This window comes from Anabrus simplex, chromosome 3 (genome assembly GCF_040414725.1).
Source record: "Anabrus simplex isolate iqAnaSimp1 chromosome 3, ASM4041472v1, whole genome shotgun sequence".
Classification (NCBI taxonomy): Eukaryota; Metazoa; Arthropoda; class Insecta; order Orthoptera; family Tettigoniidae; genus Anabrus; species Anabrus simplex.
The window spans coordinates 184,675,479-184,698,950 of NC_090267.1; the positions used below are offsets into that span (position 1 = coordinate 184,675,479).

Consider the following 23,472-nt stretch of genomic DNA (forward strand, 5'->3'; position numbering starts at 1 on the left):
TAGCACTATTAGCTGCCGTCCTCGGATCCCGGGTTCGATTCGTTGTACTGCCGGAAATTTAAGAATGGAAGGAGGGTTCAAATAGTACATGCAGCTCACCTCCATTGGGGGTGTGCCTGAAAAGAGCTGCACCATCTCAGGATGGCAGAAGTCCCCAAATTTAAAGAGCACTTGCTCCCAACATTATAACATCTGGCCTTCAAGAGGCATTCATTAATCATACAAGAACTTTGAAAAAGAGCTAACAGGCTCTCAGTTTCTCAAGCCTACTCAAGGCAACATTGCATGAAAATCTGATAATCTCTGGCCTTACGAGGCACTATTTGCACATAGACATCTTATTACACAGAGGTATCTAGTACCCAACCTACAGGGCCTTAGTGAAAAAGAACAGGTTAAATAAACGGCCCGTGTACAATTTGAATGGAGGCGAAGACTGAGCTCCAAAAATTTAAAACTTATAGGGCGCTTGGCCGACGAAACAAGGGCTATTCCCAAACTACTGAGGTAGCATGCATGGAAATCACTTTAATACATTGCAGATACGAAAGGTTACAAAAACGTGGGACCTCAAACCAAGCTGAAGGGGAGCTCGAGAGGGTACTTCACTCTCTATCCCCGATTTACAGTTAAAGATTTATGAAATTTTTACATTAGCCGACAGAAATTTAGATTTTTAGGAAAACTAGGTTACATAGTTAATGATTCGGACCTTTCCCTCAAGTTAAACTGCGGAGCTAGCAAGAAAGAAAGATGTTATGTGGCCATTACCGTGTCGATGTACTGGTGCCTGATGAAAGAGGCCGCCCGCCTCCTGCTTTGACACACACACTTAGTAAGATGACGATCAATTGGCCAAGAAACGAGACCATCCGCAGTTTATAAACCCTCGGGGAAAGTTCGAGATCATTCAAGATTAAACTAGCCACACCCTCTCATGTTTATTGGTCAGGTTAAAACTTACACTCAAAATCGAAGATGAAGAAGAAGAAGACTGTGGTCTGTGATTGGTAGAAAATTAATTACAGAAATTAGGGATTGGCTAGATTCAAAACTGGCGGAAATAAAAGGGAAATATTGCCAACCCAAAAATAAATGAACATCAATCAGTAAAAAAACTTACGAATACAAAACTTCTTTGAATAATAAGTTCTTATACTTCGCACCAGGGTGCATGATCCTAGTTTTTAGTAGTGACATCTGTGGAAGAATGTCCATACTTCTTGATGGATGGCAAACAAAACTAGTAGAAATACAGTCAGTTCAGGAAACTTTACAATAACAAAATTACATCATATTTTAGTGGTGACACCTTCTGAGTAAATTTCTGAGTTGGAGTAATTTCAGTTTCACTGTTTCACCAATAGAGGAGTTGATTTAGGCGCTAGATTTAAATGCGCGGCGTTGGGGTGTACCACTTGGTACAATCAGAATCATTTATATCAGTGAGTTGCAGCACAGTCGGTTATGTTTACTAGCTCTGAAATCAGGGAACAAGTGCGTTCGAATCCCCTGTCGACCATCCTCGAAATGGTTTTTCGTGGTTTCCCATTTCAGCCCCAGGAAAAGCCGGATTAGTACTTTTCTCAAGACTATGGCCTCATCCTTCCCATTCTTAGCCCGTACAAATATGCCTCCATGTACGAGTACAGTACATATAACACACAGCGATACATATAGCTCAACCAAACCCCACAGCACTTAGCGCCCTTGAAAGGGCCTTGGCGTGCCCAGCGACCGCTGCTCAGCCCGAAGGCCTCGAATTACGAGGGGTCGTGTGGTCAGCACGACGCATTCTTTCGGCCGTTATTCTGGGCTTTCGAGACCGTGGCCGCCATCTCACCATCAGATAGCTCCTCAATTCTAATCACGTAGGCTGAGTGGACCTCGAACCAGCTCTCAGGACGATATAAAAATCCCCCACCTGACCGGGAATCGAACCCGGGGCCTACGGGCGAGAGGCAGACAGGCTACACCTGCACCACGGGGTCGGCAATTAGTGAGTAGGCGTAATTATAATATTTAAGGTAGTGATAGATAAATTAAGTCTGACGAAATCATGCATGAACCAAAATAATTTGGATTACAATAAATGAATAAAATAAAATCAATCAATAATGATCTGCATTTAGGGCAGTCGTCCAGGTGACAGATTCCTATCTGTTGTTTTACTAGCCTTTTCTTAAATGATTTCAAAGAAATTGGATATTTATTGAACATCTACCTTGGTAAGTTATTCCAATCCCTAACTCCACTTCCTATAAACGAATATTTGCCCCAATTTGTCCTCTTGAATTCCAAATTTATCTTCTCACTGTGATCTTTCCTACTTTAAAAAACACCACTCAAACTTAATCGTCTATTAATGTCATTCCACTCCATCTCTCCGCTGACAGCTCGGAACATACCACTTAGTCGAGCAGCTCGTCATTTTTCTTCCAAGTCTTCCCAGTCCAAACTTTGCAACATTTTTGTAACACTACTCTTTTGTCGGAAATCACGCAGAACAAATCGAGCTGCGCTTTTCTTTGGATTTTTCCCGTTCTTGAATCAAGTAATCTTGGTGAGGGTCCCATACACTGGAACCATACTCTAGTTGGCGTCTTACCAGAGACGAATATGCCCTCTTCTTTACAACCTTAATACAGCCCCTAAACACTCTCATAACCATGTGCAGAGATCTGTACCCTTTCTTTACAATCCCACTATGTAATTACCCCAATGAAGATCATACCTTATATTAATACCTGGGTACTTACAATGATCCCCATAAGAAAATTTTCCCCGTCAACGCAGTAATTAAAACTGAGAGGACTTTTCCTATTTGTGTAACTCACAACCTGACTTTTAACCCCGTGTATCAACATGCCATTGCCTGCTGTCCATCACACAACATTATCGAGGTCACGTTGCAGTTGCTCACAATCTTGTAACTTATTTATTACTCTGTACAGAATAGCATCAGCTGCAAAAAGCCTTATCTCTGATTCCACTTGTTTACTCATATCATTTATATATATATATATATATATATATATATATATATATATAAAAGAAAACATAAAGGTCCAGTAACACTGCCTTGAAGAATTCCCCTCTTAATTATTTCAGGATCAGATGAAGATTCGCCTACTCGAATTCTCTGAGATCTATTTTCTAGAAATATAGCAACCCATTCAGTCACTCTTTCGTCAAGTTCAGTTGCACTCAATTTTGCCAGTAGTCTCCCATCATCTACCCTATCAAATGCTTTACACAGGCCAATCGCGATACAGTCCATTTGACCTCCTGAATCCAGGATATCTTCTATATCTTGTTGGAATCCTGCAAGTTGAGCTTCAGTGGAATAACCTTTCCTAAACCCGAACTGCCTTCTATCGTTACCAGTTATAAATTTCGCAAACATGTCTAATATAATCAGAAAGAATGCCTTCCCAAAGCTTACATGCAACGCATGTCAAACTTACTGGCCTGCAGTTTTCGGCTTTATGTCTATCACCCTTTCCTTTATATGCAGGGGCTACTACAGTAACTCTCCTTTCATTTGGTATAGCTCCTTCATAAAAACAATAATCAAATAAGTACTTCAGATACGGTACTATATCGCAACCCATTGTCTTTAGCATATCTTCAGTACACTTACCAATTCCAGCCGTCAGTGATTAATGATTACTCTGTCCCCAGTTCTTGGCGATCCGGAACTAGTGGATGGAAGTATTCTATTCCATTCTATTCTGTTCTATGCTATTCTATTTTATTGTCAAATAATGTTGCATATTTGGACTAAAATATTTAAGAAGGGGAATGTTCCATAATTTTCCAAGTTCTTTTAAATAATTTAAGGGAAGTCTAGGTAAAAAACTGATAGAGAATCTGCCACCTGGGCGATAGCCATAAATGTAGACCATTGATTGATTGATTGATTGATTGATTGATTGATTGATCGATCGATCAATCGTGTTACTGAATAACAAAGCATGTGCTACGTGTGATACAGCATTCTCACGTTTAGTGGATAAGTGTAGTAAATTAAATTTTAATTGTAATCCCACTGACGTAGTTGCGGACTTCCGACATTTGCTATGCACAGGGCGGTGCGAACAATATTTCCAAATACTAATGTCACTGGCTGCCGCTTGCACTGAGCGCAGGCATGCTGGAGAAATATACATAACAATAACGTTATTGGCTTTACGTCCACTAACTACTTTCACGGTTTATCGCGGAATTTAGTCCTGCAAGAGTTCATTTACGTGCCAGCTAGTCTACCAACACGAGGCTGACGTATTTGAGCACCTTCAAATACCACCGGACTGAGTCAGGATCGAAACTGCCAAGTTCGTGTCAGAAGGCCCGCGCCTCAACCGTCTAAAACACTCAGCCCGACAAGAGAGAGAAATATACAGGCTATAGACCTGAAAAGCGAATTCCAAAATCCTTCTGATATTGGAAAATGTTAAAGATATTCATTTGTGTTAAGTTTTCTAGATCCAGATTCAGTGGGAGACAGTTTGACAGATGTTTTCATTTCAAACATACCATCTTCCGATAAACTACTGGAATATTATTATTATGACAATTATACGGTGGAAGGTGCAATATTTTCATCATTAATATGGGCTAAGAAATACGCTTCTGTGAAACAAACTACCAACGCATGTAAAACGTTCATTCGAACTTTAATTCATGTTTCTATTCAGCACATCGAGATATTTACACTTTTGTCTTAAAGAAATTACAGGTTGAGTGAGCTTAAAAATGCACTGACTGACAGAGCAAATGCAACACCAAGAAGGAGTGGTTCGAAAGGGATGAAAGTTGGGGAAAAAACAGAGACGGCACGGACGAATAATTGATGTTTATTTCAAACCGATATGCAGGTTACACAATGCGCACGGCATCGACTCAGTAGGATGTAGGACCACCGCGAGCGGCGATGCACGCAGAAACACGTCGAGGTACAGAGTCAATAAGAGTGCGGATGGTGTCCTGAGGGATGGTTCTCCATTCTCTGTCAACCATTTGCCACAGTTGGTCGTCCGTACGAGGCTGGGGCAGAGTTTGCAAACGGCGTCCAATGAGATCCCACACGTGTTCGATTGGTGAGAGATCCGGAGAGTACGCTGGCCACGGAAGCATCTGTACACCTCGTAGAGCCTGTTGGGAGATACGAGCAGTGTGTGGGCGGGCATTATCCTACTGAAACAGAGCATTGGGCAGCCCCTGAAGGTACGGGAGTGCCACCGGCCGCAGCACATGCTGCACGTAGCGGTGGGCATTTAACGTGCCCTGAATACGCACTAGAGGTGACGTGGAATCATACGCAATAGCGCCCCAAACCATGATGCCGCGTTGTCTAGCGGTAGGGCGCTCCACAGTTACTGCCAGATTTGGCCTTTCTCCACGCCGACGCCACACTCGTCTGCGGTGACTATCACTGACAGAACAGAAGCGTGACTCATCGGAGAACACGACGTTCCACCATTCCCTCATCCAAGTCGCTCTAGCCCGGCACCATGCCAGGCGTGCACGTCTATGCTGTGGAGTCAATGGTAGTCTTCTGAGCGGACGCCGGGAGTGCAGGCCTCCTTCAACCAATCGACGGGAAATTGTTCTGGTCGATATTGGAACAGCCAGGGTGTCTTGCACATGCTGAAGAATGGCGGTTGACGTGGCGTGCGGGGCTGCCACCGCTTGGCGGCGGATGCGCCGATCCTCGCGTGCTGACGTCACTCGGGCTGCGCCTGGACCCCTCGCACGTGCCACATGTCCCTGCGCCAACCATCTTCGCCACAGGCGCTGCACCGTGGACACATCCTTATGGGTATCGGCTGCGATTTGACGAAGCGACCAACCTGCCCTTCTCAGCCCGATCACCATACCCCTCGTAAAGTAGTCTGTCTGCTGGAAATGCCTCCGTTGACGGCGGCCTGGCATTCTTAGCTATACACGTGTCCTGTGGCACACGACAACACGTTCTACAATGACTGTCGGCTAAGAAATCACGGTACGAAGTGAGCCATTCGCCAACGCCGTGTCCCATTTATCGTTCGCTACGTGCGCAGCACAGCGGCGCATTTCACATCATGAGCATACCTCAGTGACGTCAGTCTACCCTGCAATTGGCATAAAGTTCTGACCACTCCTTCTTGGTGTTGCATTTGCTCTGTCAGTCAGTGTAAATTCATCTATAATAATAATAATAATAATAATAATAATAATAATAATAATAATAATAATAATAATAATAATAATAATAATAGTGGCGTATGCCCTCCGGGGAGGCCTGGTGCATGTAATGTCCTAGTAGACAGCCTATAGATGACCTTCATATCTGTGAGGATGGGGCCGAACCAAAGATGATTTCTAATGTAAATAATATCACAAACACCCAGCGCCCAATCCCCGACCCGACCTGGAATCGAACCCCAGAACCCTTAGACAGAAGGTCAACATGCTAACCATTTATCCATGGAGCTGGGCAAATTCTGCAATGAAAAACCGCAAAACTAGGGTCAGCGAACACTATTATGAAAATCAATAAAACCCAGTCCCTCATCAATGACTTCGATAGAGGCGAACTATGCATCTCGCAATATGTAATGTTCTCACTTTTTGTAATATATCAAATGCACTTATTCAAAGCTGAATATTTAGGAAAGTAGGAAAGGATGAAAGTATGGGGGCGTGACTAGCTCAGTGCGTTAGATGTTGACTTCTCAACCAGAAGGCTGAGTTTCGAGTGCTGGTCGATCCTGGGTTGAGATTTCCATACCAAAAATCACTTGGCGTTAGAACGGGCATCCAGCCTTAAACGCCCGGCGACCCCATAACTAGCTGGAATAAGCTGAATAAAATCTGAATTAAGGAGGAAAGTATATTCTGTAGAAAAAAATTGAAAATGTAAAATTACACTCCATGCCACCATTATGCTATGTTTCAGGTTCAGGCAACATAGTCGCCGAGTCTGCATTCTGCGCTATGCTGGATGAAAATGTGCCGTCACACTACCCGGTGTACGAACTCAGCAGTTTGGTGTTCTTCTTGATCCCCATGTTGGTCATGGTGGTGCTGTACGTCCGCATGGGACTCACCATCTGGAGACCGCGTGGTGTCGGCAAACGAGTGGAGGGCTCGATACATCGTAAACTGAAGCACAACCAGTCCCGGAAGAGCATCATTCGAATGCTAGGCAGGTAGCTTTATACCTTATCTCATGTATCTATTGTGTTACAATCAAATTGCTGCTCAACTCCTCGAGAACACAGGCTGTACCATAAATCTTGGATTGCTACTATTCATAATAATTTGTATCATTTGTTTTTTGTTGTTGTTGTAATTTCTGTTTATACTTATATGATCATTGAACTGTGTACTTGTGAATGCATAAACTATTTTATAACTTAGTACTAGGCCTACTAATAGTACCTAGTCTTTTACGTTCATTAGCTAGTAGTAGTAGTTTGTGCGTATAGAGATGTGGACAGTGTAAACAAACTGCATAGAGGCATGACCCTGACTGACGGAATTTCCTCGGTTTTTTTTGACCATTGTTAGTCGTTCTGTGGTCCATATAGCTCGGCGTTATAAACAGAAAACATGCTACCTGCACATAGCAAATTGCTGAAGATGAGGCGTTAATAAATGCATATAGTTTTTTTTTTTTTTTTTTTTTTTTTTGCTAGTTGCTTTACGTCGCACCGACACAGATAGGTCTTATGGCGACGATAGGACAGGAATGGGCTAGGAGTGGGCAGGAAGCGGCCGTGGCCTTAATTAAGGTACAGCCCCAGCATTTGCCTGGTGTGAAAATGGGAAACCACGGAAAACCATTTTCAGGGCTGCCGACAGTGGGGTTCGAACCTACTATCTCCCGAATACTGGATACTGGCCGCACTTAAGCGACTGCAGCTATCGAGCTCGGTACATATAGTTTTGAGATGCATAAGGGGACCCAGTTAAACTATTGACCGCACGGAAGCTAGTACCAGAAGCCACTAGCGAATCATTCAGTTCAATGTACGGTGTCAAATGTTAGCTGAAAAGTATTCAATCAAACGAGTTCTGTATCATTTTCTACGCCTCATAAAGTTCTAGACTATGGGCGGGTTAACGTTGCTCACTGCTGCACTCATGTAAAAGCATAGCAGGTCACTCCTTGTGGAGTACCTTCCACCTCAAGAAACGACAATCACGAAGAGAACTAGAAGTCGTGTGGTGGGTTAACCGTCTCGAACACTTCCAAACACCAAAATATCTTGGTATCACGCCGGACCGTACTTTGACGTTTGAAGAGCATTGTGCCAATACTTGGAGGAAAGTTGCTCGAAGTAATATCATCAGTACTAATGAATAAAAACTGTGATTCCAACCCCAAGATGATAAGAACCTCACTCCTGGTATTACGGGTGTGTCTCGCAGAGTATGCTGGACCAATGTGGTGCTACTTCAGCACATGCGAAACAGGTCGGTGTCGCTCTGACTGGAACTAAAAGGAATGTGTCTAGATTCCTCAACTCTTGTAGATAAACTACCTTATCCACTAATTGTAATTGAGATACCTCACATCTGGAGAGAAATTCTACTGATTTTGTAGGAAAGAAGCAACAAATGGATCCCTGCCGTCCACTTTCTGGACACCAACCCGCAGCTATACGAATTAGACCTAGGAAGAGTTTCCTGCGTAGAACGCAGGCATTGGAATAACGCCGGAAAGAAACCGCGTCATCAAATGGAGGAACGAATTGGGCCACCATAAGCCCCATGCCGAAGAACTACTAGGTCCCAGCAATCATGCCTGCACGATGGAGGACTTTCAACCGCTTGAGTGTCGATGTGCCAAGATACAAGACCATCGTGTGGAGATAGGGTCTCTTATCAGCTGATGCGAACGTACAATTCCAAAGCTAGGGCCTCCTTGAACAGTTCAAGATATTGTGCAAACCATCGATGTAGCCATATCTTGTTGTAGGTTGTGGAAAACTGTTGTTTGGTTGGAAATGCGTGTATATATGTGTGATGTCCCAGAATCGACGTTAATTTCGCTGGATAATACGATCATTTTCACACAACGAAACCGAATGCTGACCCCAGTACAGGGCTTTATGCAGAATACAAATATTTATTAAGAATTATTCTACCAGGCATAGTCATCTGTATTCTGAAATGCGTTCTGCGTTATATAATGAAGACTATCTTGTACCAAAATATCCAGATTTCATGACTTTTTTTGCTGAACAAACATTATTACAGTAAACTACACGTTTCTGTTTAGTCTTTGAAGTCACTATCGCGACCTCGATAAATACATATTGTGCCATTTCACTGTTATGAGAAGTTACAACTGTAAGTAGAACAAAGATGGAATCCATGTATCCGGGAATAATTAATGCCGAAAGATCTGAATCATACCGCATGTGAAGACAAAAGTGCTCGCATCAAGTGGGAGAGAAGAAAAAGTAAGATCCAGAAGGCAGTGAAAAGGATCGAACGGGAATATTGTTACTAACAATTAAAAAAAAAAAAAGGAGAACGAGATTGGATTGCTACCAAGAAATATATGGATTGAGGATAGAAGTAACTGTACCAAACTTGAAGACGGCACAGCAAGAAATCAGCTCCGCGGGATAAAGGAGGAATTCTAAAAGCTACATTGCGAATTGAACTAGAGATCAAAAATTCCATTCAGCGATCTCCAAGAGACGTGAAGAGAGGAAATAACGGCAACTACCTTACGTCACTGCAGTCCTAGCTGACGTACTTCACGATATTACCGAAGTGAAGAGTTACAAAGGGAATCCTACAATAACTTGAAATATAGTGAAGAAAAAGAATAATCATTTCAAATTCTAAAATTACATCAAGTTCAGGAAATATCCGACTAGTAAATCAACTTTTTCAGAGGAAACAATCTTCATATTAGACAACTTCTCACAGTTATTCTCAAAGGAAATGCTAATCAATCTTATATGCCATTCTATTCCGTCTAGACCACAGATGAACATGAAACTCTAAGGAGATGGTAAGCCAGACTGCCCAAGTGGGTGCCGCGGGATGACGTGGCCGACCGAGATGACTGAGCCCAGAGGAGGAACATGTGAATATTTCCCGTCCACCAAGGGAAATAAGTAGCGACGTTTCATTATGTCCTGTCAGCTGGACATATGACGGCGACTGGAGCTGCTGAATTCAGATAAGTTTTACTCTTAAATCAGTGTAATAATGTTTGTATTTAACCGTAAATGTAGTATGGTTTATTATCTTGTTCGGTGCGAAGTGATTAAACAACAAGAGTGGTGTGATAAATTAGAATGAAGGTGGATAGGTAATCTTCAGATGTGCATAACAAATCCTTAGATAGGTAGTCATTCAGTGAGAAAAGCCTACGTTCGAAATGTGATCCGTGTAGTGTGAAATTCTGAGTTAGTCAAAGTGACAGTAGTTGTATGATACATAAGAGAGCGATAGATACATGTGTACATTGGTTATAGTCAATGAATGTCAAGTTAGGAACCAACTGTAGGTTATGCTTGCTAGGTAGACAAATCTGTTTATGATAAATGGTGGTTATGACTGAATGAAGGTCATAGTATTTGGAAATGTATCCGTGAACCGTAATTAATTAATTTAAAAAAATAAGGGCCACAATGGCAAGAAGTGAACCCGTGTTAGTGAGGAGACAGATTATGATTTTGAAAGTATAATAGTAATATTTTTTAGAGAAGTTCATACGTGATTGATGATTGAGAATAATGATAGTTATTAATTCTACGCGAGGATGAACACGGTGATGTGGCTATGTACTTAACGGTTTTCATGCAGAGTTTTTCTAATTAGGAAATGAACGTGTAGCAATTTCATGTTCTGTTTATCTCACGAGCAAGCAAGTAGGAGTACAAATAAGATCTGAGTGACATCTGTTGGTCAGAACGCTCACTTGGTAGTGTCAACAACATTTCAGTTAGGAGGACGAACTGAACACATGTACTGTCATAAAGTTTTCTTAATACCAATTTATTCTCAGACGAGAGGAACGTAGTAATTTCTTAGGCGACATCCCATCACTGATGACCAAATGGAAATATAGAAATGATTTTCAACGATCAAGTTTTCACACTATGAACCACTCTTGATAGCATACTTCGGACAAGAATAGTAGGGTAGTCATTAACAAGTAGGATATCGCACCTATGTTTAACTTAAGATGACGAGAGTATTTGGATCTTTAAATGGTATATGTGTCTTACTGGTTCTGATTGAACTTTTATGAGAGCTACATTGATTTGAAAGGGAAACTTATCGGAATTCATGCAGAATGAAATCGTCTGAGACGAAGAAGCATTAATATTCAATATTGTGAGCTGATTATGTAAGGAAACATTAGGGAACTATCCTCCCAGATTAGCAGCCCTAGGTATTTATTAATATGTTGAAGGATAGGATTATTCTATGGCAGTAAGTGAATATGAGCTCCGAGAGAGAGAGCTAATAGTTAATTCAGACCTCATATGTAGTAGGAAAGATTCCAATTCTTGAGATATTGCTATAAGTCTTAGAAATGCGTCCTGGATACCATGAAGAAGATACCCTCAATCTATATTTTGCTTATTGGAACTCATGTTGTAAATATTTCTTTTCTTTCTTTGCTAGGGTGCACCCAAACTAATAATTTTCTTTCTTGTTACCTAGACCAATAATATATTTTATTTCTTGTTACTCAGATAAGGAAGTAACTATACAGATGAGCTTTTCTTTAGTCATCCAAGTAAGTTTTCAATTATTTATATGAATTTTTGGTTACCTAGGTTAGGAAAGCTTTCACCAATTCAAGTATTCGAACATATTCGATTTGTTTCAATCCATTAATTGAATGCTTTATTCCAATGTAATTATTGCTTTAAAGGCCTAGAGGGAAAATTTGACATTTTCTTTTGGATTATGGGTTTGATTTGATAATTATGAGCTGGTGCATAAGAGTATTCAGCTTAATGATGACCTATTCAGAACTTAATACCTCACCATACATCGCATTATGTCCCTGATTTTGTGGGCAGACATGACCTGAGCATTTAACGTAATGAATTTCAATAGATATATTACAGGTGATGACGAGGTTAAGCAACCTTTACTTTAGAGTGCGTAGTGGACACTGAATGTGCCAAATATCAGTAGATTTTCCGTAAACATTGTTTACATATATCTTTGCACGACACCGCCTTTTCTTCGATTTTTCTTTCCACCCAGAAACGTGGAAATGTGGAGTAAAGGAATGACATAGAGCAATTAGAAGGGAAAAGGAAATGAATAATTAAATATTGAATGAGGAAATAAGTAAATTCATGAAGTTAAGTCCATGTTCCCTCAAAATAGGTCAAATAAACAGTCGACCATATAATTTCCTTTACCAGATTTTTCTTTTTTTTATGGAGGATAGTCCAAGATTCGAATTCTGGATTGAGATATTGTTATAATAAATAAATATGGAAATATTAAACAGTTCTTTCAATGTGTTTGTAGTATAGAGACCTAGATTTAAGTAAATGAGAGCAATAACATCTTGATAGCATAAGAATTAGAATAAGCAGCATATGAGAGTCGTTTCTATAGATAATTTAAGTCTTATTTGGCTCCGCATGGTATATCTTTCTCTGAATCGGAACTCAACACCCAAATTATTGAAATGTTTAGTTGGAAGATTATAATTAAGCTAGCCTGGATATTATGCGTCCTTCCAGTGAGCCGGGAACGGCGCATAGTAAAATGGCGCCTCAACGTGTTGCGAATGGAGAAAGGCGCTGTGCGAAATGAGAAAAAGATACATACGAATGATCGCCAATAGTAAATTAATCCCCAGCAGTGGAGCAAAATAAGGAGAATGGTGCCTATAAATGATCACCAGTAAATAAATTGACACCGCAACGTGTTGCAATTTAAGAGAAAACGTCGTGGGATGTCAAGAAAAAGAGTTATTGATCACATAGAAACTGACACATTAAGATTGAAAGTGGAGAAGGGTCGTTGTGCATGAGGAGTACGATACTATGAGGTAAATTAGAGTGAGAGGAAATACTGGAAAAACTTGACAGACGAATGGATACCAGAAATAAGAGGAAAGTAATCGGGTAGTTGGAAAGAAAACATACAAGTATTGCAGAAATGGATTTGGATGGAATAGAGGAGGTATCATCTGACCTAACCGTGGTAAATTGGAGGAGAAGATGATACAGTAAGAGAAGGAAATCAGCAAGATATAATAGTAGGAGAAGAGTTCGGGAGCTCAGGATTTGAAGGACAGAGAGTTATTTCTTGATGAGTGATAATAATAATAAGGTGTTAATGTTAATAATATGTTAAGGAATGTTGTAGTTTGTAAGAAGTAGATTTTAAGAGGATTATTTTTTTTTCTTCCTTGAGTTCGTTGCAATTGATCTAGAGTGAGGGTTCTCAAGAATTGGAATTGAAGGTAATGGAATGAATATTCATGCTTCTTGGCTAGAACGGGAGGCAAAGTCATCTTTAGGTACTTAATTTGGGTAGTTAGGCTTATTTATTTGTTGAATACATATACTAATATTGTGTATAGAGTAACTGTGAGATTGGAGTGTTGAAAGAGTTGATTGGTAAAGAATTGGGGGGAAGTATTAGAGCATTGTTAGGCAATTATAGATTCCAAAAACAACATTAAACCAATATGACGACATTAAGCCAAATGAAGGCGCAGTTCGAGCAATACCAGAGAGATCAGGAAGAGAGACAGGAAGAATTTCGAAGGGAACAGAGAGAGAAGCAGGAAGTGTATCAAAGAGAACAAGAAACGCAGGAGAAATGCCGGAAAGAACAAGAGAAGCGGTTGAAAAGAGCAGAAGAAGCAGTAAAGGAAGTGAAAGGAGAACAAGGAGGATTGGTAGAAAGATTCCAGCGGATGATGGAGCAGATGATGGAAGAAACCAGGAAGCGTGATGAAGAAGCGAGGAAAGAGAGACAAGAAGAAGCCCGCAAGCGTGAAGAAGAAACCAGGAAGCGTGATGAAGAAGCGAGGAAAGAGAGACAAGAAGAAGCCCGCAGGCGTGAAGAAGAAGCCCGGAAGCGTGATGAAGAAGCGAAGAAGCGGGACGAGAAACAACAGGAAATGATGGAGAGAATGAATAAACATCAAGAGGAGATGAAAGAAGAAATAAAGAGAGGTCAACGAGAACAGAAGGAGGAAATGAATAAATATCAGGAGAAGATAGAGGAAATGACTAGGGAGCAAGAGGAGAAACAGAGAATAATGATGGAGGAAATGAAGGAGGAAATTAGGAAAATAGGATCAGATATGGATAGGATCAGGAATAACATGGACGAATTGAGGGTTGAAATGAGTGATAGGATCGAGGAGAAAAATAAGGAAATTCAGGAAGAGATAAATGAGATTAAAAGGGAAATGATAGAGAACAACAATTGCCTCCAGTGTCTGAAGGAGAACGAAATGAAGAAGCTAACCGATAATATGGAGCAGTTGAATATTGATTCACAAGGGAAATGGAAGCAATGTGAAGAAAAGATCGACAAGTTAAGCAATGAAATTCAAACAACGAATGCTGGTATAGAAGACAGATATAAACAAGCTAGTGAGCAGATTGGAAATAGGATTACTATGATAAGGGAAGAGATTAAGCATAATAAGGAGGAAATAGAGCAAAGAATCTCCAAGTCTGAAGAAGGGCTAAAACAGATACAAGTACAGATGAGAGAGATTAGAGAAGAGGCTCAAGGGAAGACACCAATGTCAACGTGTAGTGATGGACGAAAGACGATAGAATTACAGATAAACGAAAGGGAGACTACACCCACGTTGATCGCTCAATCTAGTAATGGCAATGGAGAAATGAGTACGGAAGGTGCAAACGGTGGAAACCCAACCATCATCAATGTGATTAAAACATATGAGGATAGACCGAAACATTTCAATAACACTGCTAATATATCACCTAAACGTTTCCTTAGGGAAATGGACGATTATTTTAAAGACCATAATATTCCTGAGGAAAAGAGATTGAAGGTTTTGGAGAAATACCTGGATGCAAATCCTAGTCTTTGGTTTCAGGCCTTCAAATATACTTTTCACGACTATAATGACTTTAAGACGGCTTTTCTGAAGCGCTATTGGTGTCCGGAAATTCAGCAGAATCTTCGTTTGGAGCTATACTCGAGGAAATATGCAAGTAATGGGCAAACAGGACACAGTGACTATTTTTCCTATATGTTTCACCGTTTTCAGGACCTTGATTCGCCGCCCAGCGAATTGGAAGCCATCAAGACCATACAGAGACAGTTTCCTTTGGAAGTCCAACGTTTATTAGCTGCCAATAACATGGTCACTGCAGTACAGATGGAAAGCACTTTGAGACAGATAGACATGACTACAATGCCATGTTCGCACAGGGTAGGCAGAAGCGCTCACGGAGAAGAAACGATTAATATGCTAATGCCGGAACAGACAAAGGAAAGTACCTCAGAAGAACGAAGAAAAATAAATAGGAAGAGAGAATGGAATAATTCAGAAGGTAGAGGAAGAGAAGATGAAAGATGCGTCTGTAGGAGAAATTCGTACGAACAAGGAGCATATTCGGGAAATAGAAGATACAGGCCTTATATGCATTGTAGAAATTCATCCAGAGATGGAAGAAGACGGTATGAATTTAAGGGCAGATTTAGATACGACAGAAAAGATAATAGAAATGACAGAGGTAGAGGGTATTACAATAGACGATATACGAGAGAGCCGAATGAATGTCAGAGCGAGAAGAGCAAATGGGAAAGAGCCATAAGGGACCAAGATATTAATGCGGACGTAGAAGGAGCGGAAAGCTTGGAATTACAGAGATTTAAAAGGAATAAACAAGAGACGTCGAAACTCAATCCTGACACTAAAGAATTCAAGTGTAGGAGAGAGAATAACCAATCTATAAATAAATAAAAAACGCCAATTTCAGATTAGAGGGTGAAGAAAAAGGTATACAGGACGCTGAAAATATCAAAATTCATGGTTATTTATAATGCATCAAATACGAAACCATATATTAAGGAAGAAGACTAAGGAATACAGACAGATGTTCCCAAATGAAACAACGAGATTCGAACCGGAGTGCTTCACACTAAAGAGGGATTGATCTGTAGCTTTGAAATGTTTAGTTGGAAGATTATAATTAAGCTAGCCTGGATATTATGCGTCCTTTCAGTGAACCGGGAATGGCGCAATATTAGCTGAGTAGATTCCAATTTTTGAGCCTAGAACTTGAAACTTCATCCAATTCTTTCGACAACTTTAAATCACGAATAAGATCATTAAGAAAGTTAAAAAGTGAGGTTCTCGTGAACAATTTGCTCCAAATGTACGATCACTTCCCTAGTCTCTTTGTTCTTTATCACTTGGGTCGGAGTCAATGGACGGGTCATGGACATGAACACCAGTAAAGTGAGTGGTAATCGTTCATGGACTGACCAAAGGTGAGTTTGAAGGCTGCACTTCTGCATAATGGCAAAATATTTCCATCAATACCTCTAGCCCATGCCACTGATATGAAGGAGGCATATGAAAACTCTGTTAGAAACAATCCATTATATAAAATATAATTGGAATATTTGTGATTTCAAAATCATTGCTTTATTACTGGGTTTGCAACTAGGATTAATATACACCAAATTCTACTGTTTTTATGTGAATGGGTCAGCAGAGATAGGAAGTATCACTACATTAAGAAATAGTGGCCTAAAAGTGAATCTATTATTCCAGGCCACAAAAATTGTGTCAATTACTCAATTTGTGAACCTTACAAAAATATTTTCCTCATCTGCATATAAAACTAGCATACGTGAACAATTTCGTAAAATCAATTGATAAAGATTTTGCTGCACTTATGCATTTGAAATATACATTTCCTAAGTTAGTAATACAAAACTGAATGAAGGCATTTTATAGGGCTACTAGTAAGATCAGTAATCAATGACGAACATTTTGAGAAACTCTTAAATTCACTGAAAAAAGCAGCCTAGAAATCATTTAATCATTCTTAGAAATCCAGAAAACAGTCGTGAATAGTGAGTGATCTTCTGAAATGCAATGCAATGTAATGCAATGAGGTGCAATATGTCTTTAAAGCTTCATTTCTTAGACTCTATCCTAGACTTCTTCTCAGAAAATATTGGGACAGTCAGTGATGAACATAGCAAGCGTTCCTATCAGCAAATTTGTACGACGGAAAAGAGGAATCAAGGAAAATAAAGTACCAGTATGGTGGTCGGCTACTAATGGACCCTTAATAGACACACCCCAAAGGCAAAATATGGCCGAAAATCATCATATGCAACTTTTTAAATAACTCCACATGTGGTGGGTACTTATCATTTAGATTTACGTTAGTAATAATTCTACAAAACTTAAAATGTGTTCCAAAAAAAGCATGTCCGATGGAAAATGCCTAATACCATATTTGATCTGAGCATTAAAACACACTTAGATTCAGATAATTTGGTTATTGTGAAAGAAAAATATTTTATTTCGTAGACCATTGTTTCCTAAAGTTGTACTCTCGTATAGGAGCGTGGTACACACACTTTGTTGATTGGGTCCTTCAGGAGCTTAACGAGGTAGGCAAAATTAGGCATAAGGTATTTTGCTTGCTTTCAATATTCACATGATCACAATAGAATAATTTTAATAAAACAGTATTAAATTGGTACATAGTTATTTCATTATATATATCATATCATGACTTGAATGCATAACTTGACTTGTTTCTGGAGCCATATTTCGTGTACGAAGTAATAACACTCGAGACTCCATTCAAGAGATTCAAGGTTAAATTCCGAAACATCTCAAGTTTCTAAACGTAAACACAATGTTTTAGAAGTTTTTAAACATGTTTTTCGCCTTATTTGAAGGCAACAGAAGAAATTTGAAAACTAGTAGGTAACATAAGACAGTGCCGTACAGGGAAAGAATATGAAAAACTTCACCCGTTTCATCAGCATACCAACGAATGCATATGGCACAAATCATCGAGGGACTTATGTAATATTGAAATGTGAGTCATCAACCACTGAAGTGACAGAAAAGAATCACTAGAACTGAATATATAAGAGAAAATAAAATTACATTTAATATAGATACGCACAGAATGGAGGAAATATATATATTATAGAAGTGGAAATGGTACGTTCATTCGCCATCAGGTGGCCTCCAGGACGTGGCACAACGTTAGCGTTCGAAGCGGAAGCTGACCGAACCATCACAATCAGTCTAAGCGGTTCACATAACGTGTTAGCGTAACATATGACATTGACAGGTGTATCGCATAGACACAAGCCTGGAATGAAACATCTGGCGACGAGGAACGTACGAATTTGGAAAACACCGAGACGAAATAACAATAGTGAAGGGACAAGGAAGGGAACTACCTACGTAAATTCTTAATGGCTGGCAACCAGGTATTACTTAATTGATAGCCGGTGTCTATAATAACTTCCAAATTTAAAAGTGTCATTGCTTAAGAAGCCTTTCTCGTGGACAGTCGAGATTTCTTCTGAAGACGCAGAGCACAGTTCTCTGCGAAACGTTAAGAATTTCACCTTATTTTCTTTACACGGCATAAGCCCAAAAGCCTATACGGTATCATGTCTTCAAGTACGGGCCGTGAAAGCACTAATGACAATATGCATTCAAGTGTTCGCTGCTACCACCGCCGTCGCCGCGGCCGCTGTTACCACTGCTAATTCCAGGGATGATGATCATATTAATAATAGTAATGCCGTTCGATAGAGAAACAATGACTGGAAGAAACAAATCAATTCATAATACAGCTGTCCAAAACGTATCTCTAAAATAAAAAAATAAAAAAATACAGTTTGAAAGAAAATAACGTATGGATTATCTTCACCGCTCGCTCAGTAGTCCGTAGCCAGCCATTATGCCGCGTTTACACGATGCCAGGTGATGAGACAATTGTTGGCAATATTTGTCCTCTAATTACTGCGGGACAATCGCTTGCCAGTCCAGTTGAACGAGAACCCGTTCAAACGAGGAAGCTATTGTCACGGCAGTAGATAACGAGAAATGGCTGAGTACGCAGCATCTGTAGAGTCGTGTGTGGAAATAAATTTATTTTGTAATGATACGTGCCGGGGATTCATTGCTAAGTCATGCAAAGTTTTGACCTCAGTCACATTAACTCCTTGAATGTTCATTTTATCGGTAATATAAAAAATTGCCGCTTAACGAGCATTTTTGACATTGTACAGGTCATCGTGCTGGTCCCACAAACACGGTTGTTCCCTACACAGCTCCACGAATTTTACGTGGCGGCTACACCTCTCTGTTGACACAAGTGAACTGGCACAAACTACATCTACTGGCCCGTGAGATTCACACGGCGCCAATGGTCGTGGCAATACTGAGCTCCGGGTGGTTGGGGGGCACAGCTGGGCACAGTTGGTTATCGTCAGTCTACTCCTGGAGAAGATAAAATATCAAATGAGGAAGTTCTGAAAGAAGTGGTAGAAGTGAAGGGCATGTCGACCGTAATCCAAAATAGGAAGAAAAAAACACGCAACACTTTACTACGAGTAGCAATTGAAGAAATTATAAAAGGAAAACGAGGAAGGGGAAGGATACGATATCAATTATTAGACAGCATTAGAAAAAGAAAGGAAGATTATGCAGAAGTGAAGAAAAGGGCACAAGATCGAGGGATATGGAGGTCACAGCCACGATTGCACCTGCCGGATGGCAGAACAACCCATGATGATGATAATGATGATGATGATGATGATGATGACTCCTGGAGACAATCGATTTCCTGAGCAATTGTGAGGGAAGTTGCCTAGACAACTGGTACTTACAGTTCTCCCCATGAGATAATATCACCCCATCAACACATTAATTAAAACTGAGAGGACTTTTCCTCCTACTGAAACTTACAACCTGACTTTTCATCTCGTTTGTCATCATACCATCGTCTGCTGTTCATTGAGGTCTTCTTCTAGTCGCTCACAATCGTGTAACTTATTTACTACTTTATACAGTACAGCATTATCCGCAAGTAGCCTTATCTGTGATTCTAGTTCTTTATATATAAGAAAACGTACTGGTCCATAATACTACTTTCTACGGCCCACCTCTTGACCATTACAGCATCATATAATACTTCGCCTACTCTAGTTTTCTCAGTTCTGCGTTCTAGAAATTTGACCACTCTTTTCTTAAATCCAATAGCCCTCATTTCAGTCAGTAATCTGCCATTATCTACCCTATCAAAGGCTTTGGATACGGTACGTCAATAATGATACAGACTATTTGACTTTCTCAATATAAAATATCTGCTATATCTTGCTGGAATCCTAAAAGTTGAGCCTCCCTGGAATAACCTTTCCTAAATCCCAACTATCTTCTATCAAAACTGTACGTTTTTAGATTAATGCTCTATACCAGGGGTTTCCAATTTGTAAGGGTTCGAGGGTCTTATTGGAAACCTTAGTCATGTTCGGGGGCCGCATTTCACTAATAGGCCAATTTTCCTAAAATTCTGCGTATAGTAGACCTACGGAAGTACCATTACAAAATAATATGCATAATTCAATTGAAATAAATATTTCATCATTTTAATTAGGTAAAACATTATTTTACAATAGCATAAAAGAGTAAAATTTGGAGCCGGGCTGAGTGGCTCAGATGGTTGAGGCGCTAGCCTTCTGAAGGTTCGATGTTAGATCGTTCCGAAGGTGCTCAAATACGTCGGCCACGTGTCGGTAGATTTACTGGCACGTAAAAGAACTCCTGCGCGACAAAATTCCGGGACTTCGGCGTCTCCGAAAACCATCAAAAGTAGTTATTGGGTCTTAAAAACCAATCATTATTTGAAATTAGGATTTTAAATTTTTATAAATAAAAAATAATCTATTCAGATCAAGTGAATATTTAAAAACGACTAAAACAATTAAATTGGTTCAGAATGGGGTCTATACCGGGTACAAAAATTAATACATTTTTGAACGATCAACAAAATTTTCTTTTGTAACTATTCTTCATATTATTCATTAAAATGCTCTCGCGGGCCACATGCGGCCTGCGGGCCGCCATTTGGAAACCCCTGCGTCTATACAATGGTGAAAGCCGCATCACAATTTCTTCGTTGGCCTTCTATATTATCCTGCACAAACAGATAGGCACTTACCGGAGATTTTATCATATGTATTGACTGATCAGGTTCATTCCTTTTGCTCCAAATGTGATGAACAACTTCATAGGTGACACAAAACTAAATTATGATCTGTGTATCGTTATACTGATATTCACTGTAACTAAGCTCCTATCATGTACTTGTAATACCATGCTCTTTCTTCTTCTTTCTTCTTCAGCTGCCGTCGTCATCGCTTTCTTCTTGTGCTGGGCACCATTCCACCTGCAGCGACTACTGTACATGTACGCCAGAGACTCTCCAAACTTCCCCGAGATCAATGAGTGGATGTACTACATTGCTGGCTGCTTCTATTACTTCTCCTCAACAGTGAATCCTATCCTCTACAATGTGATGTCGGCTAAATATCGCGATGCCTTCTTCCGGACCTTGTGCTGTATGCATCCCAAACTTCGCCGAGGAGTGCCAGGAGATACTTCCAGCTTCCAGGAAACAACTCTCGGCTACACCACCTCTATGTACGTCCATAGCCGGAGCAGTCCTCGCTACAGCCGCTACGCTATGTACCGAGAAGGAGAACTAGTGACTACTGACGAGGACACTGATAAAACAGAGATCTACAGCGCCCTGGTGTTACCAGAGAACACTCATTCAGACCAGTTAGTTGTGACAGCAGACGAAAAGGCCACACCTAGAACGTGGTCGAGAGCCATCTTCACAGACTCGCCCACAGAGCTGAGTAGGAGTGACGAGGAAAACTCGTGTATGTTAACGCCGTCCAAAGGAGGGCGCTCTAATGTGCTAGTAGTAACCAACAATGGCAAAGTGACCTCTAAACCATGGACGAAGACGGTTCTCTTAGACTCAAGGACAGATCTCAATAGAAGTGATGAGGAAAGTGAATTTGCTAAGTTGTGTAACAGCAAAAATCATCAACAAGAAACATGTATATAATAAGAAAACGAACACTGATACAAGCATAAAGGTCATTTGCGGAATGAACTTATTGTATTTCTGTAGTTCATTACCTAATAATGAATGTACAATATAATGGCATTATTTTATCTCATAAAATAAAATGTTCATTTATTGATATTATTGTAGGAAGTGGAAAAGTATGTGGTACTCCAAGAAACTGATCAACTATAGTACGACAAGTTGAAGTAGACTACCATTACTACCAAACGTTTTCATTCCTCCCCTGAAGGGGGAGGCGGGCCTCTTAGACGGTGACACCGTCTCTCAGGCCGGGAGATTTGTTACGGTGAAGGAGATGTGCGGAGAAGGTGAGGGGGTGGGCGGCCGTGGCCTATACTACGAACTGTCCCGGCATTTGCCTTAGTGCAAGAGAATGGAAAACAACGGAAAACCATTCTCAGGACAGCCGACGGGTGGGGCCAGGCGACGGGTGGGGCCAGGCGTGAAGTCCGGCACTGTGCCCCAGGCCCGTGTCCCGAATGCAGAGGCGTAGAGCCACGGTAGAGCCGTAGCCATCTTTCCTCTGCTTGGTTGGCCGGTCCGAGTACAGAGCTGTTGGACCACGGACAAGCCGTGGCCTCTTAAGGAACGAAACCCAAGGACCGAAACCCACTCCGCATCTACCGACCTTGGAGTATGACCCTGGAAGCCAAGCGATATAAGTGCTAGTTCCGTCAGCTGGTGTGACAGAGTAGTGGTGAGTATGAGAAAGTAGACAAAGAACGCACTGTTGCTATCTCTCTCCCTTCACAATGAATAACTTTGTTTTTAACACTTACCATTATTTAACCCACGGAAGTAATAAACTTCCCATAGGATATAATATCGCATTCCAACAAAGACGTGAACGAAAATCTCGCACTGAATACATTGCAACAGTCAGCGTACAAGAGGTAGCAGCACTGGCTATTTAAACCTTGGTGTTGCCAAGCCGTGCTCAGTGACAGACAAAGCACGAAGATACAGCACTTCGATGCTGGCTTTACGGAAACCTCTCCCATGAGAGCTAGGCAAGAACTGACCTGCGGTCACTATTCGGCAACATTGGGCAATCTTCACTTCGATGGGCTTGCGGCGAGGCCGAGTTCTAATATACATTTCCCACGGATTATGAAAATTAATAAAAACAGAGTTCAGGCAATGTGACAGGCTTTTCTCATTCCTCTTCAACTGAGTTCATGAAAGTGCTGTGATAAAATAGCGTAAGGAACTGCTCGGTTTGGTTGTCCAGCGTGGGTTCTACCTAGGGAAGGGTTGACAGAGAATTCTCTGGTCTTTGGAGACGACATGGCCCTGATTGCTGAATCTCTGGAAATATCGG

At 40.7% G+C, this 23,472-nt stretch overlaps 1 protein-coding gene across 1 annotated transcript in view; it reads left to right on the top strand.

Moving 5' to 3' along the window:
* The window catches only part of LOC136867150 (neuropeptides capa receptor), a 580,021-nt gene extending 557,869 nt beyond the window's left edge, over nt 1-22,152 (top strand). Inside the window, exons 4-5 of the mRNA XM_067144261.2 lie at nt 6,944-7,192; nt 21,394-22,152. Coding sequence (XP_067000362.2) covers nt 6,944-7,192; nt 21,394-22,127 — 983 coding nt within the window. The 3' untranslated portion in view covers nt 22,128-22,152. The remainder of the gene's footprint in view (nt 1-6,943; nt 7,193-21,393) is intronic.
* The last annotated feature ends 1,320 nt before the right edge of the window (nt 22,153-23,472 follow it).